Raw genomic sequence first — 27,382 nt, forward strand, 5'->3', positions numbered from 1 at the left:
CACACACACACACACACACACACACACACACACACACGATTGACAGAAATAAAGTGCAAGCACAAACATGGAAAAACAAGTTCTTACTCCCAACTTACAAACATGCAACCACATGCACACGTATTACTCGTCAGAACAGCAGGACCGCTGAAGATTAGGCGGTTAGGCACATGTGCAATTTCAACTCCACAGACCGGTCTGGCTTGTGAAACGCAAGCTTTGGTGGCAATTTCTCATTTGATGTTGGTGGAGTTCAAAACGAACTGGGAACCAAACTAGCTAAACACTGCCATTACAGCAGGGCTAGCAATGAAACACATGACAAAAAACACATGCAATGGCAAGTCTCTTTGTTTAAATTTATTGGACATGAGTTCAATTGCCAAATAGTTTTTTTTGTTTGTTTTTTTTTGCAGGAAAAAACCTGCAAACCACTCAATCAGACAGACACACAAACGGTCAAACAAAAGTAGCACAATATCATACATTCACTAACACATCCCCTGAATTTCATCATGATCAGAAAAAAAATGACAATTAAAAAGGCGTACAATTCATTTGTTGTTGTTGTTGTGTGCGAGAGTACAGTTAATCGATTTCAAAATAAGGCAATTAAACCGTGATTACACATCTCATAGGATATACCATATAAGACTACAAACAGGATTCCAGAGGCACCGGCCACTTCAGTACTATCAACTTTGTTTTGTTTGTAAACCATGTTAAGGAGACTCCTTAGATAACCAGGCAACCGAGTAGCATGCCAACTGCAAGCCATCCAGTTCAGGCTTATACATGTCCACTATGGAGAGTTAAGGTGGTCAGAGTCGTCAGAGTGTCCCAACAAGATTGGGATTGAATTGTGAATCTGTTCGTTTAGATGCACATTCCGACAGTGTACGGGCCACTGTGGCCTGTGCCGGCGGGTTTGCAGTGCACGCAGACTTGTCCGTTTCTGATACAAGACAAGGGGTATGCGAGTTCTGCCATCCACAAGACCTCCACAGAATGAAGTACAGAGGACATGCTAATCCAGATGAGATCCTTCAGCACAATAAGGAGTCGGACAACTGAAATAATAATGTAAACTCTGAGAAAATCACTGGTGACTGAAGCCCACTATGGGGGTCAGAGGTTGGCCTAGACAGGGATGGGATGGTATTCTTGATGGCTACAGGTGACATTATATGAGTCAAAAGAAGGTAGAAGTCAAACAAACCCAAATTTTGCAAAAATTGAAAGAAATTACCATTTCAGGATGCTTTTTAACAGCAAGTAAAAAGAACTGAAGCACTTTGTGGTTAGTGACGAGCTAACAAAAGGGTTAAACGTGTGCCGCAGTGCTGATGATGGTGTCGTGTAGACCCTGAGGAGCAGCAAGTGAAGTAGCACTAGTGAACGGCTGAGAGTTGGCGAGCCAACAGAGATCATGGGACCATAATACCGATGCATTCCATTTATGCATTGAACACATTTCCTCACAGTCCGTCTGGCCATTCCAGAGATTTCTTTTTTTTAAGGGTAAAATAAACAAGCAGTTGTATGGTTGTATGGGGGGGGGGGGGGCAGAGGTTAAGTCGTACAGTTACCTCGAGTCATACATTTATGCACACACTCACAATTTTTGTCTGAGAGTTGAAATCCCAACATTAGACAGAAGAAAGAAAAACAAAAAACATAGAATCATAAGAGGTATCTAAGGCAGCATGGCTTAGTGAAAGGTTTAAAGCATGGGAGACCACCACAAGCCCAGTCCAAAGGGGTGCCAAATCACAAGTCGAGGCGTTTGTGGGAAACATTTCTTAACTAGTTGAGACCTATAAGCCTATTGCATCTTCCCATGATTGTAGATGTTACATTTTAAGGGGCATCTATTAACTATCTATTAATTAGCATTAAGTGCAGGGCGTTGTTGTTTCGGGAAACCTGAAATGGTGTTGATGTTGATACATGTGCATAGGTTAGAGGTTGTGCCACAAAAGGAGGTTTACATTCACTGCTAAATTCAGCCCAGCAAGGCACTAGTCTGGTAACATGAACGACTCTGTTGCGGTTGTTAAATCACAACTCAGAGAGGGACATATAACTTGTACTGGGTTTTTAGAGAAATATAGACGAAAAAAGCAGCTTTACTTGCAGTGCAAAACAATCACAACCGCAATACCTAGAGGCACCTGCGTGAGTGACTGCATGTTTGGTGGCTGAGACCTACATAAACAAAGTAAGGCATTAATAAACTAGATACCTGTAGAGATCTGCCCATCCAGGATGTAGAGTAGACCAGTCACTGCATAAGCTTTCACACCTGGGAGTGTGAGTGTGTGTGTGTGTGTGTGTGTGTGTGTGTGTGGGCGATGAGACAGTAATCTCTTAATGAATGCTGAGGCAGGAGAGGACACGAGAGCAGGGATGTGAGGGGAGAGGGGAAAAAACCCGACGACGCCCCACAAGTTCTACCCTGCCCAGAGAAAATACATTTTGCACGTCACCTCTGGCAAAAAAAAAAAAAAAAAAAAACAGGGTACGGAGGAGAAAAACGGGACACAGACATGAAGAGCAAGGACTTGCCCCTAGCGGAATGAACAAGAACAAACAAATTAATATATACTTGGGGAGGGGGAGGGGGGGGGGGGGGGGGGGATAGTAAAAGCAACTAGCTAAAGTCTGGATTAAATTTTCAGAGGGCTTGCTCTGATATAAGCCAAAAGGAAAGCCGTGCTGTGAGATGTCTGTGGTAGGAGACCATTGTTTTTGGTTGTGTTCCTTTTCCTTACGGTCAGCCTGCGATCTGCCTCTGGAATGAAGTGAGGACTGGACTGGACAAGGGGGAGGAGAAGAGAAGGCAGTTCTAATGCAGGCCGTTGGGTAAAAGAACCATTCTCTGTCATTCTCAAAGCACTGATTATTCTGTCGACAGAGGTTGGTAGTGATTGGGTCAATTGTCGGGGACCTGTTCTAATGATCGACAGTGACGAGCCCAGTTCCTCTCCTTCTTGATTGGGTGGGAGGAAGTAAAGGAGCTCTGCGATAGGTTGTTTTGGGAGATCTTGTAGGCGTTTTCATATCATGGTCGCAGTCATGGGGAGATGTTGGTCTCATTCGTCGGCAGCGCTGGTTCCTCGCACTTGACCCTTTCTGCGAAGCTGAGATAGAGAACAGACAGGATGTACAAGAGGAGGGAGAAGGAAGTGAGATAGAGGGAGGTGGCAGTCCTTATATAGAGATAACCGACAAACAATACAATGAATATCCACCAATGACGCTTGTTATGTGAGGGCATGGCAAAAACTGGAATTCTGCAGTGTAAAAGCAGGCTGCTGCGACTCGACGGTCTTCAGGGGTGCTGATAAGTAACGCAAACACGTTCTTTTTAGCAAGGTTCCCGAATAATGCAGTAAGACTGTGTAAAGACATATGTGATATTAATGATATCAAATATGTCCTTTTTTCAGAAACATTTTCGCAATGTTAATCAAATAACTACTAAGTCTGCTTAGCTTAGATGCATAGTTCAGCTTTAAGCAGCGTTTTCTTTAGTAGACGAGGCAGAAGAGAAGGGCTTTGAGTTACTGAATTTAGTGATTCGAGGAGAGTCTGAGCTCGTGTGAAGTTTTGAGAAGCTGCACTCCAGACTCTTCATGGCCAACCGCTTACGGAAAAAAGCCCAAGTAGAGGTTGGATATGAGACAAGACCTGACGATCGGACCATGCTGAGGCGACTGAACGAGAAGGAGCCCTCCGTTTTCTACAGGTTCCACAACCTCACCTCCATTACTCCTTCATCTCCCAACTTCTCTCTCTCTCTCTCACACTCACACACTCACACACACACACACACACACACTCTCTCTCTCATTTGCAATCATGGCGCAGGTGCTTCTTCCAGTGCAGAATTCCATTTGTATGTTAATGAGCCTTCAAGGAACATCAAGATTGTTTTCTTCTTTTTTTCCTGGCAGCCTATGCCAAAACACACACTTTTATACACACCCACAGGATGCTCATGCACAAACACATCAACGCATCGTCACACACAAACACCTGACAACCATCCTATGTTGTGGCAGAAGCACAGAGAGATAAGGCGGGTTAGTGGCTAACAAAATGAAAAGACCCCTGGCCTTTCCCATACATACAACTCTTGGTACACAGATACAACCACCAACAGTGACGTTTACCTATGCTCATGCAACACCCCCCCCCCCCCCATTCATCCATTCATCTCATATGTCCATTCACTCAATTAACCATTCATGCACAGTGAATCCCCGTTCTGTCCACTCAACAACCCACTGAACAGTGAGATTTTATTATCTCGAGAATGATATGGGCAATTCGAAATGAATACTACACGGGCCATTTACTCAAATAAAAATGAATGAACGATGACATTCATCTGAGACAGAGGAAGAACAAACAACAGCGTTTATTAACATTCTGACTGACTACTTAACATACTATGGCGGAGGGAATCAATTGTCTAGTCTGGGGACAACAGAGTTGGTGGGGAGGTGGTTTGTCAGCTGTAGAGATAATGCCCTTGAAAACAGACATATGGAGTGATGTCTGTGGCACTTTGTAGAGAAGCTAGACTTAAGACAGTCAGCTTCTTAATAATGCAAAAAATGTTGATTAAAATCCCCTCACCGGCTTCATTCTGGAGGGCATGCCAGGCGTTTTAAATCTTTGGCTCTCTTGACTTCTCGGCCCATCAAAGGGCCTGCACTGGCACTGCCAGAATCCTGCCGACTACGCCAACTCCGAGGTAGGCACTCTGCACGGGTCGGCCGCTTTCTACTTTTCAAAATGAATAACACATGGAGGGCAGGGGCTGGACAGAATACAGAGCGAGTGCGCGGAGGGAAAGAAAAAAAAAACAATACTGGGGTGAGCGAGGAGGAGGAGGAGGAGAGGGAGAGACATGAAAGCCCTGCACTGGAGCGGGGACAGGAATGCTTTGGCGCGAGCCGTCTCAGGCTAGCCAGGGATCAGATTCCTCTCCTGCCTCCAGTCCCCGAAGCAGCCAGAGGGCTTGGGGCTCGATGTGGAGCCCGCAGCCAAGATGAACAAGTGCACTTCGAGCTGGACTGTGAGCTCGAATGGTTTTCATTAAGCTTTGGTTGGGTACGGTGCTGCTCTTCGCAGTACTGATTCATAGCTGCCTGCGAGCCTATGGGGTAGCCAAGCTCAACTTCCCAAAGGGGTCATTCATGGATCGACTGAAAGGCATATGGAAGCATGGCATGCTTCAGTGTGGCATTCTGGTGGTAGGCTCTGTAGTACCAAAGATCTGAGAGGACTGGAAGCCTCCATTTTGTGTGTAAAGGAGTTTGACTACCTGCCAATCAGCAGGGTGTTTTTTGCACACAGCTGGATTCAATTGTGGCGGCCAGAGGCTGATATGAGAGGGCAGTTTGAGACAAACAAACACCCACACACACAAACACACACCATTCTCCCACACCCTACATTTTGTTGAGTGGTTATTTGCTTGGTCAGCAATACTGCTTTATGACTTGGCAGAAGTTCCATATTTCGAAAGCCTTTGGAGGCTATCAATTAACATTAAGGGGGGAGAGACACACAAATGAGCACCACACTCAAATGTTACATTTTGTCATCGTGACGGACAACACGTACACCAAACACACGGTCACCACATAAACAGTCGTGCTACTGTGTCACATTTCCAGCCTTGTTAAACCTACACATGCATAACACAAACCTTTTTGACACAAAACTGGTGGTTGCAAGAAACATGATCATGCACCTCAAGAGAAACCCCAGCATGAAAGAACAAGCGAGAGCAAAAGAAAAGAGACGAGAAGGAGTGAGAGACAAAAGGATGAAGGTGAGCACAGAGGAGAAAGAAAAGAGATGAGAAGGAGTGAGAGACAAAAGGATGAAGGTGTGCACAGAGGAGAAAGAAAAGAGACGAGAAGGAGTGAGAGACAAAAGGATGAAGGTGTGCACAGAGGAGAAAAAGCGGAGCATCTGCTGCCAACCCCCGCGTGGGTAGATGGAGCCAAGATGTCTGCTGGCAGAGCCGGTCCCCCGCGGAGTTGCACTTACACAGCCTCAAATCAGACCTACACCTGGAGCGGCTACTCATCGGTGGCCTTCGTGCCTCGCACCAAGCCGGTCTTACGCATCTAGACGCAAAATGAGACCATCAGCAGATTGCAGGAACAAAGGTTTGGGGATATGGAGGAGGGGGGGGGGGCGTTAGTAGGGAAGCAGACAGACAGGATGGAGAGAGAGAGAGAGCGGCAATGCAGGCAGCGAAATGCTCAGCAGCTCCACTCTCGCTGGGAGTTAGTAGACATCAGTGGCTGGAATGGGGAAGAGAGGTGGACTAATGCCTAAAGTAATGCTAGACTACTGGAGCTAGAAAAACACTGGTAAGAGCTACTCACATTACAAGTGTTATTCCGAAGTTACTCAATGAAAACAAACTATTGATGAACAGAATGGCTTTTTATGGCTTCAAGTGCAACCTCCCTTCCCCAAAAACCACAAATACAGTGATCCAACAGTCATCTCATTTTCTTGCTCTGGGCCTAATGAAGCACTTAAGAGTACGGCAGCAACATAATTACACATTGACGAACAGATAAAAATCACAGAGGAAGGATTAATTACATTTGCTGCATTTTAATGATTGTGGTTAGGAGAAAATCAGTAGTAACAAAAATATAGACTTCATTACATGGAATGGCAGTGAAATTACACTGCGGGTAATTGGCAGATTCTGAAAGCTTACAGTGGCATGGATGGATGGATGGCAAGACTGGGGCTGATTATAGAGCTGATTATTTAGCTTTGGGAAAATGATCAGACTCAGAGCTGAAGAGGAGATCTGAAAACTGATGATGGTCTCTCATGAACCTCGTTTCCACTGTTACTCTACCAGTATTAGTTCTATACAGAGTTAGCAGAGCCTTAATCTCTGAAGATCTATTACGGGAAATCATGAGGAGGTCGAACCTCTGGGTGCAGAATATAGAACCAAACTCAGAGGGGAGGCGGTGCCTGTCTGGACAGGGTATTTGGACAGAGCAATACTCACTTTAAACAGCCACCAGTCCCAGTTAACACAGTAACAAATAGTGACACCTATCCTACTCCCCATCAGATAAAAACAACCTCCAGATTCCTTTACCATAGATCTCCTGCTTGCCTCATTCTTAAGGGCTTCTCTTCTTCACCTCTCTAGCCAGTAGTAAAAGAACGGTTCCAAGTGCCCCTGTTGCACAATCCTTACAGTGAATTCAGTACCCTAGCCACAGTACTCCAGCATGCTAGCCATGCTAGCACCTCATGGATTTGGCACTGGAACTCACTCATTTAGCACAAATCACAGTTTGCATAACTCTACAACAAATATGTTTTAAATGAGTATTTAGACATTTTTGGAGTTCCAATGGGAAACCATTAGGGATTTATTGTAGTAATATGTTGATACTTTCAGAAAAAGCAAAGTGCCGCACACTCTGGCTGAACATTAAAGTATTTATTGAGCGATGACGTTTCGGCCTGGGGCCTTCATCAGATCGTGACACAGAATGTTGATACTTAACAGAATTAAAATTATGGCAATGTGGTAACACTTAACAGAATAGTCAAATTATGGTCGTAATCTAGCCAAACCAGGACCATCAGCATACCCTGCTAGAGAGTTTTGCAAAAAGGCCCCTTTGATGTCAAACACACCACATGCCATAAACAACTCCAGAGGACTCTGTTAGGGAATATATATATATATATATATATATATATATATATATGTGTGTGTGTGTGTGTTTGTGTGTGTGTGTGTGTACCTCCTCCAGCTCTTTCTGCGTCTCTGCCTCCATTCTTCTGATGTCCTCCATGGTGAGCTCCACCCACTTATCAATCCAGCAGAAGAGCTGGCGGTGAAAGTTGGTAAAGATCCGCTTCTCTTGCTGATAGATGAGTGAGAGAGAGTTATACATTGATAAAGAGAGAGAGAGAGAGAGAGAGAGAGAGAGAGAGTGAGTGTGAGAGAGAGGGAGAGAGAGAGTTACACATTGATAAGGGGAGAGAGAGAGAACACAGCAGTATGGCAGGATATGAGGTCGAGGGGAGCGTGTCTATGGTAACTCACTCTGTGAATGAAGCTCTCCACTTTGCTCTGCAGGCCCCACCACTTGAACTTGACGGTGACCAGTTTATAAGCGCACATGCGGGGGCAGTCTGGCTTATTAGCCAGCTCCTTCTGCAAGAAAGCACACAAACACAAGCAAGAACACATCACCACTACGGACATGCTGCGTGTGCGCTCATTTGTCTGTAGTAGAGGCCCCTGTATGACCCCATGACATATGGGACAATCACAGTGAAGCCGACAAACACGCTACGCAAGGGAGGAATCGCCACTGCTTAAAATGCATGAGCATTTAAACTTTCACACTCAATAACAACTTCTGCTGGAGAACACAAAACAGCATGACGCTTTGATAGACAGCCACCTAAAAAGGACCAATCGCAACGCTCCACTTATCACATTCTGCTGAAGCGCAATAAATAGGTAATGCTTTGGTGGCGATGCTTGGTGAAATGATAATCAGGAGTGGAACAGCTGAGTGTTTTTTGTGAATCTCTGATTAAAAAACAAGGAAAAACTGGGTGATCCAGACAGCGTCAGGGACCGAGAGAGAGAGAGAGAGAGAGAGAGAGAGAGAGAGAGAGAGAGGAGAGAGAGAGAGAGAGAGAGAGAGAGAGGGAGAAACACAAGGGAAAGAGAAACAGAGGGAGGGAGAGAGTGTGAAGGAGAGAGTGTGAAAGAGAGAGAGAGAGAGAGAGAGAGAGAGAGAGAGAGAGAGAGAGAGAGAGAGAGAGAGAGAGAGAGAGAGAGAAAGGATATGAGAGGAACAGAGGGAAAGAGAAACAGAGGGAGAGAGGGAGAGTGTGAGAGAGAGAGAGAGCGAGAGAGAGAGAAAGAGTGAAAGGAAGAGAGCGCATAAAGAGGTTTAACTCTTGATAAAGGGGAGCGTTTCTCGGCACATGACTCCGTCTGTGACACTACTCCCGCTAGGACTGCCTTTGTGGCCGGCAAGCGCAGATGAAAGGCGCTCGTGACGCGATAACACCGCGGATCAGCCGCGCCCGCCGCTGACATTATTAACAACGGGGACCCGCTAAATCTCTCCTCTCTCCCTTTCCTCCCCCCTGCTCTCGCGCTCCTCACGGCTGTACGCGTGCTCCCTCCATCCCAGAGTGCACCTGGTTAATTAATCATTTTGATTTTTACGGAGCGCGAGGGGGGATAAAAGGCCTGATTCCCTGTTGCAATAACCAGCATCCCTCTGACGTTTGATAACACGACCAAAGAAAAAAATAAAAATGTGTGTGTTGGGGATGGGGTTATAGGTGGGGGCTGGGTGGGGAACATCAGGAAGGAGAAAAAAAAAAAAATGGGAGAGAGGGATTAAAAAAAAAGGAATGCAAAAAAAATGGAAAATTGCAGTAGGTTCAGAAAAGTTGTCCCTGCCAAACAGAGAAACTCGACTTAAAAAGGATTCCACATCAAAACGTTTAGCGGTGACATTTTTCAACTCTCCCGCTCAAAGGAGGAAGTTTTGAGGAGTGCGGCAAAAAGCGGGGTGCGATACGGGCGTGTGTGTGTGTGTGTGCTCGGAGATAGACCACAGGTGTCGGCACAGAGAAATTGAGGTTTTTGCTTTGGCGTTTCGGCTTGCTTTCTTTCCGTCTGGAGGCAGGGAAAATCCCATCTAATTAAAAAAAGGCTCCCAATAAAAATCTAAAAGGCTTTCAACTACTTTGGTGGAAAGCTTGGTGCTTGAAGAGTTGGAGTTCTGCCTGGCAAAATGCAACTGCAGATTCATTTCTGTATGTGAAAGTAAAAAGACTGTCAATTTGCATGTGCTTCTGTTTATGGTAGAGCTTTATCATAAAAACTCCCGTCAACTTGAGAGGGCTCACGCTACTCGGAGAAACTGAAAGGTAAAAGCCTCATACATTCTGACAGATCTAATTTTGAGTGATGCCCAGGCATAGGCACCTCCAAAGTATTTGTTTAGACAATACACTTCTGTTTTACTCAGCCACGATCAGTTTTACAAACACGACATTTACTACTGGAGGAGAGCTCAGCAGACAACAAGTGCCTTCTGTTGTCAGAGCAAAGAACAAAATAGTTCATTGAAAAAGAGCTCATCTCTTCTATAGACGGCAGAGAGCCAGCTGACACTGACACACACACACGCACACAGACAGACACACACACACACACACACAGCCCAGAGGCCCACAGAGGGCAGCTCTAATCTAGCCCATCAGTGTGATTTCTATTACGCTCAATTAGAGCTGAGAGAGAGCCATTTATCTTCATCACACCTCAGCCAACATCTTCCACAACTCCATTGCTTTCTGCCGCTCGCTTCTCACCCCCTCTCTCTCTCTCTCTCTCTCGCTCACACACACACTCACACACACACACACACACTTCTCCACACTCATACCCACACACGTAACCTCATCCTGTTCTCACACCCTCTTTCTCCCTCATGGACTCACTGACATTCACACCCATAATAACCCTTTTCTCTTACAGACTCTCACTCTGCCACCCCCCGCCGATCCTCCACCCCAGCGGTCCTTACCTTCCAGTTGGGCCCCAGCGGGCCGCGGTTAGTCTTGGCTGATTTAAACAGTGCTGGGTCCTCATCTTCCTTGTAGTCCTGAAACAGACAGACAGACAGAACAGCATACAGCCATCAGGACCATGTTCACATATATAATAAAACCCATGGCTTATTTGAAAGCGCACATGCATTCATTTATTATGGTTGTTTCATGATGAATATTGACATGCGTTCTACGACTTCTTGCTTGCTTCTTACCATCTTGCTATCCCACAAGGCCAGAGTGATGGCAAATAATCATTCCTTTTTATTTAAAAAGGGTATGACTAATTTTGGACATGCCACTTTTCATAAAAATGTTTTAAAAAAAAGGATGAAAACGCTTCTTTTTTTGATTCAATGTTTCTACCACATTGTCTTACAACCTTTAGCCATGTGGCAGTGTCATTTTCAGTCAGAAAAAAACATATTGGTCAAGAGAAAGAGAAAATCAACATTTAATCAATATTTGCCAGAGGTATGAATCATGTTGCTCTTAATTGTTTGCATTTCCTGACCATAACATACATAGGTCTTATTGAGGTCTAGTTTTAAACAGCTTCCTTACTGAGAGAGTGAGAGAAAAAGTGAGAGTCAGGAAGAAGGGAGCAATGGAGAAGCAGAGATGGAAAGAAGTGAACTTAATGAATAGGAGAGTGAGAGAAAGAGAAGGAGAGAGAAGGAGGGAGGAGGGAGAGCAAGAGAAAGAGGCCGGGAGAAAATGGTAGCCACTAAAACAGATGAGCGAAAAAGCTTTACATTTCGGCACAGCTCGGGGCTTTCGCCACTGTAAATAAATCATGACGTGCCTGAAGCTAAAAGCAGCGTTTCAGGGCTAGTAGTCGACAGGAGGCAGCTAAACGAGTGTGTGTGTATAGTGAGTGTGTACAGACACAGACACACACACACACACAATAAACCATACTCTTCTTAAGAACAGCCAGGGTGCAGTGCCTCCAAAAACAATGCGTGACTCTGCACTAATGAGGTAGGATGAGAATTGAGTTGAAGGAGAAGAGCATGTGTGTGTGTGTGTGTGTGTGTGTGTGTGTGTGTGTGTACACGCAGGGGCTTTAATTACTCTCACTGACTGGTCGGTGGTGCAGCTCGGTAGGCTGCTGGCGGCCATGCCTCAGGCTATGGACTGATAGGGCCCACAGACACACACTGTTGCAACCAGCTACAAGACTACTGCTTCATTAGCCACTGAGAACCACACACACACACACATGCGCACACACACACGCGCGCTCTCTGCCCCCACCTCGGCTTCTCTATCGCCACCCCTCTCTAGCAGAGCCAGACTAGTAGATGGAAACATTAAGCATCTACATTGCTGCACAAACACTGTGCGGACAGGTCTAGAATATAGATAGGGTGTCTTACTGCCACACACACACACGCACGCACGCACACACACACACAGGCACACACACTGAAGGTGGCAAACTAGTGGCAACCTAAGAGTTCTACTACACTTTGAGGTGGAAAAACTCAAATATTTCTCGCCATTCCTCCCCCTCATGGCTTTCCAGTGGCTCTAATGTGTCAGTTTGCGCTGGAGGCTTTGACCGCTGTTCTCTTGGCCGTAGACGCGGCGAGCCGGCCGCTGCGGGTCTCAGCTCGCGTTGGTGTTGGCCGCTGAACGGCGGCGCTCATGTGAGCGGACAGCCGCCCCCCAGCGCCACTGACCGGTAGTCAGATCCCATCTCCGAGACGTGACGCTGGGGGGGGGGGGGGGTCAAGGGCGCGACGGTCAGCCTTTTTTGTCAGACCAGTGGCAGGGAGAGGGACAGGGCAGAGAGGAGGAGTTTGATACCAACATGACAGGAGGGCTGGCTGGTATAAGACTTACTGAAATAAGAGAAAGCAAGAAGGATTTGGGGAGAAAATGTCTGCCTGGCTTTACGCCTTCCTGTGGGTTTGCAAAGCGCACATGTAGTGCTGGGGGGGCTACTGTCAGCTAGGGTTAGTGTCTGGCCAATGCAACAGTGGTCAGAAACAGCCCAATGGAGAAGGGAATCCGAAATCCCTATACATGAGGTTTCCAACACACACAATGTTTTGCTGGAATTTTGCTATATAGTATTTTAGCTCCTGAACCACATCATATTCACTTAATCCTATTCCTATCTCAAACATCAAATACAGGTCAAGATCCGTGATGACTGAAAACCTTTCATGCCTTCAATTAACACAAAAGGCTTTGTAACCAAGCATATTTTGCCATGTCCTTTAAGTAAACGGATTTAATAAAATCTGTCAGATGCCTGAACTAAAAGCAAGCCTTTATGATGAAATGATGAATGTGAAACGGACACCAAAGTAATTCACAAAATAACTCTTCATGAGCCCTTGTCCTTACACTAGAAAAACAGCACAACCTGCTGGGGAAATCCTGAATTGCAGTCCTCAGACAGAAAGGCACAAGTCTACTACATGCTCATCAAGCGTGTCTCTTCTCTCACACACACACACCATTTATTTATGTCCACATGAAGAAAATGGTACAGGGACACAAATATTAAGAATGTAGTACAATACATATGCAAATCTATGGACCAGTAGCATGCACCAGGTCTTCACAATATCACTTAACTTAAGTGATATATAACTTAAGCACAATACTCAGTTCTTAAGGGTATAAGTAGCAACGTCTCCGCCATATGTGGCGGCGGCCAATAATAGCAGAGATGGCACAGTACTTTGCAAGCTGTTTAGCCCTTCCTTTGGCCATCCCAAGTAGTTGCAGCCCTCCTACTACCAACCTGTGTACGTGTCCTAGGCTACCAAATATGAATACGAGTAGTCTGCACCTATATAGCCTAGCTCTGAGATGGTGTTTCTCACACGCACACACACACACACACACACACACACAATTTGCCTTTAAACTGTTGACTACTGTATCATTTAAAGGACCCTTACCTCTAACCTATGAATTCCCCATTAAAGATTTGCTTCCATTTACCTCCAAAGTGCAATGTAGCAGGCAAACAGAGAGACCCATTTTATACATGTTATGACTATAACTAACCACATGATGGCATCAACACATAATCTGCATGTGATGAATAAAAATAAGCATGGGTGCTACACCCATGAGCAGATGTGTTGACATATAGCAGATCATGTGTTTGCTAGCATGATCTAAAGCACAGCACAGATTAGGGCACAGGCTCAGGGCTGGCCTGAGGTCAAGAAATGACAGAGAGGCTAGTCTTAAATACACAACCAGAACCAGAGTGACTTCAGGGTTCCCACTCTAAGTGAAATGTAAAATTCCATGACAAAAAAACTGAATTTCCATGACCTATAATGAAGGGTCCAATATACCGACCAAAGATGTCAGAACAGTAAAATAATCTTTTACTTTTATAGAGCGGGAGATGGATAAAGGGGTATTGAATAAACAAAGTTGGACTAACCACTACTACTCAAGCAAGCAGTACAGCTAATAACCAGCTATACACCAATTCTGAATGTAAATATATTTGTATTAATGTGCTTTAACAAGTAAATGTTAAACTGCTACAACAAAATTCCCTGATATTCCATGACTTTGCCCCCTAAATTATACAATTCCCTGACTTTCCATGTCTGGAATAGAATTTCTAAAATGCCATGATATTACAGAAATTCCATGACCCATGGGAACCCTGAATATAAAACAAGCATAGAGCCAAGGGGAAAAACAAACAAACAAGCATTGAAGGCTAAGCGAGAGAGAGAGAGAGAGAGAGAGAGAGAGAGAGAGAGAGAGAGAGAGAGAGAGAAAGAGAGAGACATTCAATAGCCAGGTGTTATTTTCATTATTATCATCATCATCATCATGATTATTATTAGTATTATCTATATTACTATTATTGTTGTATTGAATGCTTTGGCAACACTGTAAAATTTACATTCATGCCAATAAAGCTTGTTGAATTGAATTGAAAATTGAACTGAGAGAGAGACAGAGAGAGAGAGAGAGAGAGAGAGAGAGAGAGAGAGAGAGAGAGAGAGAGAGAGAGAGAGAGAGAGAGAGAGAGAGAGAGAGAGAGAGAGAGAGAGAGAGAGACTGCTGCTTTTTAAAGGATGTGAGTGATTCCATGTATCTGGAGTGAGGGCAGAGCTACTTACTCCGGGGGCCACTTGATCTCTGTCGGCGATGTCAATAGGCACCACCTCCACCGACTTCCATGTTGCGTTGTCGAGTTTATGGACCTGGATAAGGAAACATCATTCATTACCTACAGGCTTGTTATATTAGGCAAGTCACATGCAGTGCAAGCCTCTTTTAGGTGTCCTAGTACACAGTCAGGTATTAGTGCAGTCGGTCAGCAATCATATGTAGTGAACACATTTTAACATCATTCATCATCACTTCAGTAATTCAAGACAATTTAAATTGTAGTATGTTAATATATTCCCCCCATTAAGCTTTTGCATTATTCTATTCACTGCTGTAACACTGCAAAATCCTCCACTGTGGGAAGAATTAGCATCCCTCTAAATGGTTTGATTTATGGAGAAAACTGAACTCTTAAATGTCACTTGTGATATTAACAGTAATCATTAGTATATAGCCTATAACTTTAAGAAAAATACAGACTTAACCTCATCTGTACATGGACTTACATTTTCAACTGTTCCGAGATCAGGCTTATGCCAGGTCTCAATTTTGATGAAGAAGTCATCTTTCATGTATTCATTCTGTAGAGGAACAGAACCAGTTGAGGTTAAATTAATCTGGACGTGACTGTGTTTAAGGTAAAAAAATAAAAATAAAAAAAACTTTCTTTAAATCACTTCTATATTTAAACAAGGGCCCTGTTCTTCAGACGAGGATTACCGATTTAAAGGGATTTTGCTGTTGACGATTTTGACACAATCTTGGATTTTTGCCTTCTTCAAAGCTGCTGCTGAAGTGGTTGTCAACACAACGAGTCCCATGTGCTCGAGCGTGCTCAGAGGCAGGCTTATCAGCATAAACAGGATTATATCAGTGTAACAAGCTGGAACCTAACAGTGCAAGCCGTTCACAGCCACGGCACTGCGTCATGGGCACAGTAGGTAGAAAGGCAAACATAAACCACGCAGTGGTGAACTTTCAGTATGGCAACAATGGGGTCAAGACAATGTGAATGTTCAGACCACTGAGGTGAGGTAGACACCTCTGTAGCCACATGCTAAAACAGAGACTGAGGAGCCATCACACACAGTGGTGTAGTCTATGTGATAATGCAGGACTACGCAGTATACCCACTTAAAAAGCATCACCATCTCAGTATACCCACTTAAAATAGGCATGGATACGTATTAACATTTGGGGTTGATTACAGTATACCCACTACAGCTAACTAGACTACACCACAGTATACCCACTACAGCTAACTAGACTACACCACAGTATACCCACTAAAGCTAACTAGACTACATCACAGTATACCCTCTACAGCTAACTAGACTACATCACTGGTCACACACACTTTAACACACATCTTCACTAGTTATTAAATCCTGTTAAATCTTTCTTTCCTTATCTTTATACAGAGTTGGGGATCTCTCAGGACACCAGTGCACAATAAGTGGGCAACAAATGTGCCAATGCACTAGCACTACATATTTTATAATAGTATCTCCATGTAGGAGACTTTGAATCTTTGAATATAGGTCCAACTATCACATTAAGACAGCTCATTGAGTGGTCACAGCAGTTGAAGAAGAAAAACAATAACAATACCAATAAACGCAACAGTATTCAGGACACTGCAGACGCTCTGGTCAATCGAATACAAAATCCAGCATCAAGATAATACACAAGGACTGAGGTATGTTGACCTTCTACCTTGTATTGTGGGAAAATCTGAATTAAACCGGAACTAGTTTTTAAATTATGTGAGTGGACACACGTGTGTACACGTGCACACACTCACACACGTGCACACACTCACACACACACAGATCAGGTAAAACAAGGTGACAGTGTGCTGAATGAAACGCATTAAATGACACACCCTGATATGTCTACAGGCGCATTCCAATGAGGAAATGATGACGCCACTACACACGGCTGCACATAAGCACAAACACACCCACACACACAAACATACACATTCCTTTTCAAACCCACTTACCGTTACAACTGCAGCAAACAATGGAGGCATGCAAAAACAAAAGACAAACAAACAGACCGTTAGAATAGAACCAAACGACATGCTAAAAATAACCAGGAATTCAATTCTTTATCTGCTAGTGAGGTGCAACGGAAGGAGATAAAATTACAACAACAACAACAAAAAAACGGCACAAGTTACTCACTGGTCCGACAGTAAGGGTACGCATTCCAGGCCTTCTCGTGGAACACGAGAGACCCTTCTGGTGCAATCATTTTCACGAAGGCTGGAACTTTACTGTGAAACAAAACACACATCCAATAGTTTTGCACAGCGATTGCAAAAGATGGGCTCCAGTATCTCTACTGAATATGGTTTATAAGACTACGGGCTAAACTAACTACGCTGAATCCCACCTGGGATTCGAACCAGCAACACTCTGGTGACCAGCGCGGCTGCCTAACCTTTGGGCTAATCTGCCACCCCTGGGTATAAATTATAAAAGGATCACTTACAATCTACAGACCTGCAGGTAAAACATATAGAAAGAATTTATTTGTGCTTTTTACAATAAATCTTGTCATAGCTGGTTCTTCGTAATGTCTGCATTAAATCTCCATACGATACACTGTGCACATGTGTCTCTTCATATGGTGTGTGTAGCGTGTGTGCGTGTGTGCATGTGTGCAGCGTGTGTGCATGTGTGTAGTGTAGCATGTGTGTAGCGCGTGTGTGCATGTGTGTAGCACGTGTGCATGTGTGTAGCATGTGTGTAGCGTGTGTGTGCATGTGTGTAGCGTGTGTGTAGCGTGTGTGTAGCGTGTGTGTAGCGTGTGTGTGCATGTGTGTAGCGTGTGTGTAGCGTGTGTGTAGCGTGTGTGTGCATGTGTGTAGCGTGTGTGTGCATGCGTGTACCTTTTCAGGTGGTAGATTTTGTGCGTGTACTGGCCCTTCTCTCCGTCCTTCACGTAGGGCTCGTTCTTAAGCACCTCGATGCCCTCCCCTCCACCGGTCTCATTCTTACTGGCCTCTGCTACCGAGTACAGCTGCCCCACTTGGTACTGAACACAGGCAGAGAGACACACACATGCACAGATTGAATGACTTGTGTGCATGCAGTGAACATACTTACACAGTTGCATTGTGAAGAAATGAGACAGAAAGGTGGGAATCCTGATTCGAGAGTTTGTGTACAAATCCGACGATTTTCAGGTTACATACAACTAAATAACCTAGGGGTTGTTAAGGGGTATGTTTTAATGGACATGGAATATGACATTTGGCAGAGGATGCTGGAGCTTGGTGGGGACACAACTAGACAGTCAAAGGGTGCCATCTAGTGGCCACAGAGCAAAGCTCTGACTCAGACGCAGCTTGCATTTATGCCCACTCGGCGAGGTGAGAACTGGAGTTTATTAAGACAGACCGAGAGGGTGGGGTCCTGCTTGAGTGAGAAGGAACATTATGTAAGCTCATTTGCCTATTGCAAGACTACCGTTAGTGAGCTAAAGGGAAGAAACGAGCTGTGGCTTGTCAGTGATTCAGCCGGCAATTTTCCTCTTAGCAAGAAAACAACATCTTTGATGAGAGAACGACAGCACAAACACACACAGTCAGTGAACCAATAGTTCGCTGGTGCAGCCAACCCAGGCTTGGCCTTTAAACCCGTTTGTGATGCTGATAACCTTTTAATATGTTTGTGTTATTCTAACGTGTTTGTGTCATCTGGAATTTGCCAGCCGCACGTGAATCAGCCCGAGAGTGATGAGTCACTAGTTCTTAGGAGAGGCACATTTATCGTTGCATCAATCTCGAGTCGGAAGTGAGCAGTGGTTTCTCCTCTGCGGCTCTGGCTGCAAAAATAACTCCTGAGCTGCTGTGCTGAGGTTATTGCATGTTTAAAGGCATTCATTCCTCAGAAGACAGACACTTTGATGTTTACAAACAGTCCCTTTCTCTTTAAGCCCAGTAATTCAGCCACAGACACCAGTGTGCATTTCATTCAGAGGGACTGGCATAAAGCATTGATGGTGAAAAAGCATTGATGGTCATAACACGTGCGGCTCAGGATCTTATGGTAACACGGAGTGACTGAGTGTGTGTGCACACACAGTTATGTAAACAAGTGGGTGTCGGTTATGGAAGGTGAGGGGGCTGCTGGGAAAAGAGGCTTTACAGATTCAGACAAGAGCTCCATTGTTTTCCCATGTGGAGCAGTCGAGTAAAACAAGGAGCAGAACGTTTTCATGAGCGAAATGTCTTTTTTAATTCACCTAACTCATAGCCGTCGTTTTTTTAACAGATGAGCAGACGGTCAAATTGAAATACAGTGACAGAAATCACATCTATCCTACTAAAGTCCTGTGTATCATGAGCTTAGACTCTACCCTGAATTAACTGCTTTTATGGTTCTCAATGAATAGTGCATTACTGCTTTAAGGGCATTTCCTGAAATACCCTTTCTCTCCCCCCCAAGTGGAACATGGCACTTTGTGTTCAAATCTGCCTTGTTCCTCGCTAAAAAACAGCGATATAATAAACTGGCCATAACCTGAGGTGACCCTGCTAGCCTTAGTTGATACGATCACACTGTACATTCCTGATGGTTTGGCACAGACTAGGCCATAATGCTGTACTCTCTATATACACTAGCCTAAATGGCATTTTAATGACCCAACTCTTACAATAAAAAAAACTTACATGAGCAAGAAAGAGAATAAGGAGCATGTGATGCAGTATACAGTAACTAGCCACTGTGAGCATCCAGCTTGAAGCTCCACAAATAAACTGATGACTGCATTAATTATTTCCAAGGAAATATGTTTGTTAAGTGCCAAAAAAAGCCCACACAGTCATCCCTTTTGGTTTACAATCCATTTGGTTCCGGACTCTTTACAGCATAACACGTCTATGAGATTACAGTAGACGGAGGGGGGCCAGCAGCATGGCGATGACCTGAGATAACCTTGCTGGCCTGAGTGGAACCACTTGTGCAATACACTCCTCATGAGGGTCTGAAAAACCTACGACTGAAATGCACTTCTTAGGAAACAAACCCCCCCCCCCCCACACACACACACACACACACACACACACACACACACACACACACACACACACACACACACACACACACACACACACACACACACACAAAGACTTGTAGATCTCTACACATGAGCTTCGCAAAACTCCACAAATCCTTTGCTGGGCAGGGTCATCAAGAGATATTGTCTGCCCAGACTACATAGCAGCTCCTTGTATGGAGAGCCGAGACCCTTCCACCGTTTCGTAGCTCTTAGCAAAAAATAAATAAGAGAGAGGCATGACCATTCAAGGGTATTTACGACATGCTACAATAACCGGTTTAGTTGCTACCCCATTACACTCTCCTTAACATGCAGCTGCTTGTAAATCTGTGTGTGTGTGTGTGTGTGTGGCTGTTTAAGATTTCACTTACCTCTTCAACTGTGCATGGTAACACAACACGGCTGTAAGAATAGAAGACAATTACAGTTAAATCATGACTCGTCACATTTTCAAATGCTCTCAATACATTATGCTAGTCATGCCTGTACACTTTTTGTTTTTTCAAAACAGGCCAGACACTAACCTCAGCTCAGAGCCTGTGATTGCCAAGATGATGACATGGAAAACAAATCTAGAGAGGCAGCGATGCCTTTACTTTCCAAGCAGACATTTTGCTGAGGACGCTGACGGAGACACACAGGCTAACTCTGTTTTTATGAGTATCCATAGTGTAGAGTCCATAATGAGGCATGCATGGTGCATCAAAGCAAATGGTACAGAAACCCTCTGGTTTCAATTTAGGCCAATATCTGTGACACTTCAACTACAAGCTCAGCGAAGGAACTGTATGACTAAGGTCTGAATTGTTTAGGAAAAACGGCATGGTTTCGTAGGCTTTCCCCAAAAGGGAAAGGGACCTCTCCACACCACGTCACTTTTCAGGGACCAAATCACAGGCCTAGAACACCCTATTCCTCGTCCACCCTCTTTTGCACACTGGCCAATTTAAGGTGCAGAATCACACACAGACTGCAGAAAAAATGGGCCACTACGTCTGACCAGGGGAGCAGGCCTTATGCACTGGTTTACACACACACACACACACACACACGACTATCTAGATACAGTTGATGATGATAGTTATGTGGAGGGACGGTGAAAGAGAGCTACACTCAGTTGTGCCTGTTCTGGAGGGTTTTATAGCACACGGAGCTCCCCAAACGCTTAGAAAGTGGAAAGATGTGGCATTGCTGACTGTCGCTGAGGACCACAACGGCCACAAAGGGTGTGGCCATGGTACAGTCCTGATGTCATAATTCCAAAACCACTCTTACCATGACCTTCAGTGCACTATACGAGAGTTTAAAAAAGCTCACTTTAGATCGCTAACTGACTACAATTGAATTTAATTTACGAACACGCTTAATTGACAGGTTTCTACTTACTGATAAACAGCTGAAGTGAGCCAAGAACCCATCCAACTTTGAAGCGCCTTCAGTTTTGTTAACATTGCAAGATGGGACATTTAGGATTGGCGCAGGTCTGATGCTTTCTCAGACAGTGCTCTTGTGATGTCAGTCAGTGACAGTGATGCCATTGATGTTGTCCTAATGGATCCTTCTCCCTGTCGTTTAACTGTGCAGTGTAAATCTCATTCTATGAATCAGGTAAATTGGTGAGTGGGAAATCCATCATTAATAATAATAATACGTTTATTTTATAGTGTCTTTCTCAAACCCCCAAGGTCGCTTTACATTAGGCTATTTCTAGTTTCATGTACCACATTAACATGCCGACATAGTTTAGAAACATTACGGTACATTATATTGTAGTCTAAACTGTCTTGTAGCCTTTTAAGCACAAAGCTAGCTGTCAAAAATGAATCAATACACATGTTGTCACCATATTGTAGTCACAGTGTCATTGTCACCTATTGACCTTTCTTAGTAGGCCTGCTGGTTGTATGTACTATCTGGAGCATGTGCAGCATGCGTGCCATTGGCTGGCATGACCTACAGGACACATGCAGCCCTAGCAACAGGAGAGCATTGTAGCCATTGTAGAACGTATGTTTATGTTTATTTCATGTAGAGAGAAAAGTAATTATTTAAATCTAAAACAAGGGACAAAAAAGAGATTTCATTTTATGGCCTTATTGCCCAGCTCCATCCTGAACCAAACTATAAAAGGTGCCTCTTGAAAGGATAAAAACTGGTATTTGATCTGAGAAATAAACATTATGAAGCATATCTGCTGCTGCTGCAGCTGATTGGAGATTACAAGTTTCCAAAGGCCACATACAATCTCTGCTAAGTTAACACACATACAAAGTACACCATGCTGGTTTGCTTGCAAGGGTGGGGCACTGCAGCAGAACTGAATGGCAAAGTGCAGTGCTCAAATTTGACAGTTATGAAGAAAAGTTGTGAAATAGTTAGACCTCGGTAAATGCACCATGTTGCTGATCAATTCTTCAGAGTGACCATAAATAACCCAGACATTCAGGCTAGGGAGGATAACATAACAAAACCATTTTACAAAAACAAAAAAAAAATGCATTAACTTTTTTTTAATAAAAAATAGTTTAGAGATGCAATATTGTTTTTCCATAATGTTTAAATGAAGTTATATCATTTTTCCTAAGGTGCAAATATCCTTTCAGGATATGACCATGGATATAAATACACTGATAGTTGAAATGGTCAACCCTCAAAGCATCTGAGGCATTCTTAGTCTACCTCAATATTTTGATTAAATCAGATAGCAGCTCTATCAGTTAGGAGTTTCCTGTGCAAACTCTCAGAGGGCAATGCTCACCCCTAAGGTGTGAGCATGTTTGCCACCTGACAGGCACCTGTGAAAGGTTAAGCTACTGTAACTGTACACTGTTGAGCAGGGGTCTGTTGCATGGATTTATAGGAGAGGGGGAGGGGAGAATGACCGTAAAAACATCAAGAATATCAAGAAATAGTTCTAATCTGGTTGTTGATTTAACTCTGCTAATCCTTAATAAAAATCAATTGAAAAAAAACTGCGGTCAAACTATTTCCAGAAGCTGTATGAACCAACAGTAGCAGGGAAATGTCCATGGCCGAGATAAAGACTGGGCTTCCCAATCCGTTTTCACGTGTAACCTAATCAAATTACAATAGGTAAAGCATAGAACGCCAGCCTTTGCAGGTGATCCATAATGTTACGTTGATGGGAATACAGAGATTGCATCACTCAATCATGCACATTTGTGTTACAGCAAAATTGTTTAGGAACACTGTCCCATGTCTTGTTTACACATATGATTAAATTATTATTAGAAATCGTACTCATACTGGTTACACCTTCCATTTTAAAAAGAAAATTGTAAACGGGCTCTGGTAGAATGATTCTGAATAGGCAACCAGACTGTCATCAGATTAATTTACCTGGCTACTTAAACTGAGGGAACAGTCATCAGTCATCACTGTCTGCTGGGCGAATTTCATAGCATAACGTTACACTTTCCAGGGACATCATCTTGGCCAGGGCAAACAGGTAACTAGACAGCTGCGTGCTTTCACAGAATCAAACACATTTCTTTCAAAGACTACACGCAAGCTACAGTGGATGATTCATTCATAAACTCGCTAGCACTAGTTCAGCTAATGTTTAGTACTAGCGCTGTTAACCTTCTTTAGCGGAATATTCGGCTAACAGCCACGCTTAGGGCTAGTTCCTGATTATCACCGTAGCAAAGGCGTCTTTTCGTCGCATAGACTGATGAAAGTGAACTGTCTGCATGCTGTAAGGTCTTGGTTTATAGTTAGTCTCTGAATATTCTGAAATGGGTAAGTTACCAGACTTAAAGTTCAAACAGCTATAAAGTTACCGAACGTCATGCTGGCTGCACGTTTACGCAGACGGCAGAACTTCACCGTTACCTGGCTAGCTCTAGCTAGCAAGTTAGCCTGTCATTTGTTGCTGCCTGGTGTTTCCTATATACCAACAACGGAAGGGGTTGAATGTCAAATAAACAAATAGAGTTTGTTCAAAACAAAAACAGCACCTAAGGTAACTGCGCTCAACTCACTTTAACCAACAACTGCTTCACGCAAACTTCTGTCAAAGCTGGTGGGCAGGCCAGACACGAAGCGAGCCGGCTGAATACACCCAAACCACATCCTGATTCGTGAAGTTCAATTTCACCTACACGTGTTACTTCTCAAAAAGTCGGCAAACTATTATACGACTAAGTTCTCTATGTTTGCCCAAACTGTTTGTGTCAGATTCAACTTTTCATACGCTTAAAAGTAAGAAGAGAAGAAGCTTTAAACTTACTATTCCTTGATGAGCACCATCTTCGCGTATTTGCCTGCGGCTGCGCAATACTGCTGACGTCATGTATACTTATCAACAAGCCCCCCATTCCGCCCCTTGCAGTGTATGATTGGCTAAATTATGAAACGCTATCGTGCCATGTTTTCGGGTGACGTGACGTAAAATAATGCAAGCAGGTTGAAGTTGTAAATCTCGATTTTTTTCAATTTATAAGGTATATCGGGGCATCTTAACATCATCAACATACCATTGTTGCCTATGCACCGACAGTAGCCAACCACTGTCCGTGTAGGAATCCTGTGTACATTCAGTAGCCTACAGTGGTCGCTGGTATCTTTTAGCTTCCCACAGAAATTATCTGCTCAGCAAAAGAACTGCACAGAATTCCAGGAATTCTTTCCCAGATTAGCAACCAGCCCATTTGTGTTTATATAACAATGAGGAGGGGGGTAGACTTATTCCTGCCATCACACCCCGAATTTGAAGTGTCAGGAAATTCATTAAGGATAGGCCTAACATGCTGTTTTTTTGTCTGCCCTACCTACAGGTTTGTAGAAAAGTCAATAAAACTGTTCACAGAACAAAGACTCAATTGTTTCAGACACTGCATGCCCCCCCAAAGAGACAGTGTACAGTACCTGAACCAAATTAACATGTGTGTAGTGAATGAATCATTTTTTATCTGTATGCTGTACTTTCAAGCATAAAGAATACTATTGCTGTTTAAGATACAAATAGGCTATACTAAGTGAGATTAGGGGTATTGAGCAGACTTGAGTAATCTAATGGTACAGTATGTCTTTTATGTTAGCAAACCGTGGTCATGCAAGGAAATTCATGCAGACACCAACACACCTTTTTAATTGAAACATTTTACTGGTAAAGGACAAAGATATGTCTTGGTTCTCCATGTCTGCTTTCTTTCCAAAAAAGACGGTGAGCTAAAAACCCATACATGGTACTTATTTAACATTAAAGAGCAAGAGGATCCATGCTGCGGAGTGGACATTCAATTCACAAAGAGATCAGGCCAAATGCCATGGTTTAATTTCAATTAAAAAATATGAAATCTTTTTTTAACCATTTCAACCATATTCACATGGTGCAGTTTTTTTTTCTGTTTAATAATATCAAAATGTATAATACTGATTGTGAAACACTTGGTTTAATTTACAAAACATAATAATTATAATATTAATAATAACAATAACAAACAACAACAATAATAATAACAATAATTATATATTAAAATAAAAATAAAGGAAATTACACCAGTCTGAGCTGTAATGATTTGGCCCACAAAAAAACAGTAAATGTTCCTGCACGCACAGTATTGGGTCTTCTGTTTTTCTTTACAGTGGTTACTGGGGGCACAAGGACAACACTGCCTCGGCAGTTTACAGTCTAGAGAGCATTGCTCTCACTGGCTGCCTTCTTCTTTTTCTGTGGTTAATCAAGTCATTAGGGTCAGCTAAGGCCTCTTAAGTGCCCAGCTTTGATATCTTTTCGTTGTTTTGTTTTCTTTTTCAAACCAGTCATGAATGAGTGGTATAACTAGCACAAATCTTACACAACTGTCTCAACATTTTGACGATGGGAAGAACCTGCCGGGGGAGAGGAACTTGTAGCCGTTGCTAGAGGGTAGTCGGATGGGACGACCGCCGGGGCTGCTCCGGGTGGATATGGTCGGCGAGGGGGCAGTTTTGTGGGTGTCAGTGCCATTGTGGCCATTGGCAGGCCTGCCGGAGCTCTTGTCTAGAGTCTGGCTCCCGAGCTTGGACAGCTCGATGCTGTCCTGGCCATCACCGGGCGAGCAGCGGCGTGGCGACAGGTTCAACAGGCCCAGCACGTCCTTCTCGCTTGCTGGGCCAGTGCCCTTGCCCGTGCCGGGGATGCCCCGGATCGCCCTCACCGGACCGGAATGCTGCTGCTGGGCAGCCGCGTTCGCCCAGAAGGTCTTCAGGTTGTGGACGGCCTGGACCTTCTCGTCGATGACGGTCCTCCTCAGGCGGTCCAGGTCCGGGGCCTCGGCGTGGCTGGAGGTGGAGCCCGTGGAGGAGTAGGAGAGGGCGGGGGAAGGGGCGCTGCCGGCGGGGGACTGGTGCCCGGAGCTCGGGGAGACGTTGCTGGGCGAGCGGGAGATGTGGCCGCTGTACGGCGAGCTGGGGTACTTGAGCTTGAACTGGGCCAGGCTGTCCAGCGTCGGGGACGGGTGGCCGGTCTCCTTGAGCGAGGAGTCCGAGTTGGCTGGGCTGCTGTAGCCCGAGCTGATCTTCTGCAGCGAGGAGGAGCGCGAGGGTGGCTTGGGCCGCTCACGCAGGCTGGCGCGGCTGCTCGGGCGGCTGAACGCGCTCGTCTCCGAGGAGCGGAAGGCCGTGGCGGACGCCGTGCCCTTCGTCGGCGTGGAGCTGGACACCGGGGCCGCCATGCCCTCGGCGACACCCCGCTGCAGGCTCCCGACGGCGCGTAGGTGACTCTGGGTCTCTTCCAGAATCTTCTGCGCCAGCTCCTGCGGGTCCAGAGGCGCCGACCCGCCGCTCTTGTCCTCCTGCGACTTGACGGTGCTGTCCGTCTCGGTGCTGGACTGGTCCGACTCGCCCGTGTCCGAGTTGTTCACCTTGGCTACCTTCTGAAAGGGCGAGTTGGGGCTGGGCACCAGGCTGGCCTTTAGAGGGGACGTAGGGGTGCTGACGCTTCCCTTGGAAGAGACGGACGCACTGTACCCTGCCCCCGGTCCGGCTCCCGATCCCGAACCCACCCCTGCCCCTCGTCCCCGTAGCATGCGGTGCCTCTGGCCATGTCCTGGGGGCAGCGGGAGGGAGTCACAGTGGCTGCCCAGGGGCTCGCTGCTGATGATGGAGAAGCCCTCGTACTCCTCGTCATCCCCGCGACCGCCCGCCCCGCCGGCCACCACCGTGCCCTGGGGGGACGAGCGGCTTCGGGCGACCCCGTGCGGGTGCTTGTGGGACGACAGGTGTCCGCCCATTCCGCCGCGCCCCCGCTGGCTCAGGAAGTCGCTCTCGGACTTGGAGGCGAAGCTCATGGACGAGGCGATGGAGCTGAGGCTGTAGACGGAGATGGCGTCCGAGGCCATGCTGTCGGGGCAGGTAGGGGAGAAGGGCAAAGTGGGGTAGCCCAGGGGCAGTGGGTTGGACACAGACTGGGCAGAGGCCAGAGACTCCAGTGAGGAGGAGCTGTCCAGGCTGAGACGCTTGGGCAGCTCTGTGGAGTCTTTGGTGATGGAAAAGCAGAGGAAGAGATGTGGGTGTGGGA

General features: G+C 45.1%; 2 protein-coding genes across 5 annotated transcripts in view; both read right to left on the reverse strand.

Annotated features, from left to right (window-relative positions):
* Positions 1-345: 345 nt before the first annotated feature.
* LOC121689799 (phosphatidylinositol transfer protein beta isoform) lies at positions 346-24,195 on the reverse strand. 4 transcript variants are annotated; one of them, XM_042069916.1, is made up of 12 exons: positions 24,110-24,195; positions 20,229-20,259; positions 17,684-17,829; positions 16,974-17,065; positions 16,790-16,797; positions 15,291-15,365; positions 14,793-14,876; positions 10,647-10,724; positions 8,129-8,239; positions 7,824-7,946; positions 6,073-6,152; positions 346-3,143 (listed from the first exon to the last, which is right to left on the reverse strand). In XM_042069916.1, the coding sequence occupies exons 1-11, from the start codon at positions 24,127-24,129 to the stop codon at positions 6,105-6,107; spliced, it is 816 nt and encodes a 271-aa protein (XP_041925850.1). In that variant the 5' UTR covers positions 24,130-24,195; the 3' UTR covers positions 346-3,143; positions 6,073-6,104. The 4 variants fall into 4 exon arrangements, with proteins under 4 accessions (XP_041925850.1, XP_041925846.1, XP_041925849.1 ...); XM_042069912.1 differs by lacking the exon at positions 24,110-24,195 and adding an exon at positions 21,244-21,370; XM_042069915.1 differs by lacking the exon at positions 6,073-6,152.
* Positions 24,196-24,991: 796 nt separating this feature from the next.
* The window catches only part of LOC121690206 (tetratricopeptide repeat protein 28-like), a 54,311-nt gene continuing 51,920 nt past the window's right edge, over positions 24,992-27,382 (reverse strand). The window contains exon 21 of the mRNA XM_042070633.1: positions 24,992-27,340. Within this exon, the coding sequence (XP_041926567.1) occupies positions 25,689-27,340 (1,652 nt within the window). The 3' untranslated portion in view covers positions 24,992-25,688. The remainder of the gene's footprint in view (positions 27,341-27,382) is intronic.

This window comes from Alosa sapidissima, chromosome 18 (genome assembly GCF_018492685.1).
Source record: "Alosa sapidissima isolate fAloSap1 chromosome 18, fAloSap1.pri, whole genome shotgun sequence".
Taxonomy (NCBI): domain Eukaryota; kingdom Metazoa; phylum Chordata; class Actinopteri; order Clupeiformes; family Clupeidae; genus Alosa; species Alosa sapidissima.

Bases quoted from the DNA above. Each gene is read 5' to 3' on its own strand.
- LOC121689799 (XM_042069912.1), bottom strand. From the start codon at position 21,323: ATGTCCCATCTTGCAATGTTAACAAAACTGAAGGCGCTTCAAAGTTGG. The intron at 17,066-17,683 runs GTACACGCATGC...TTTGTTTCACAG, and splicing joins AAAATCTACCACCTGAAAAG to TAAAGTTCCAGCCTTCGTGA. The intron at 10,725-14,792 runs GTAAGTAGCTCT...TGTCTGTTTCAG, and splicing joins GAGATCAAGTGGCCCCCGGA to GACTACAAGGAAGATGAGGA.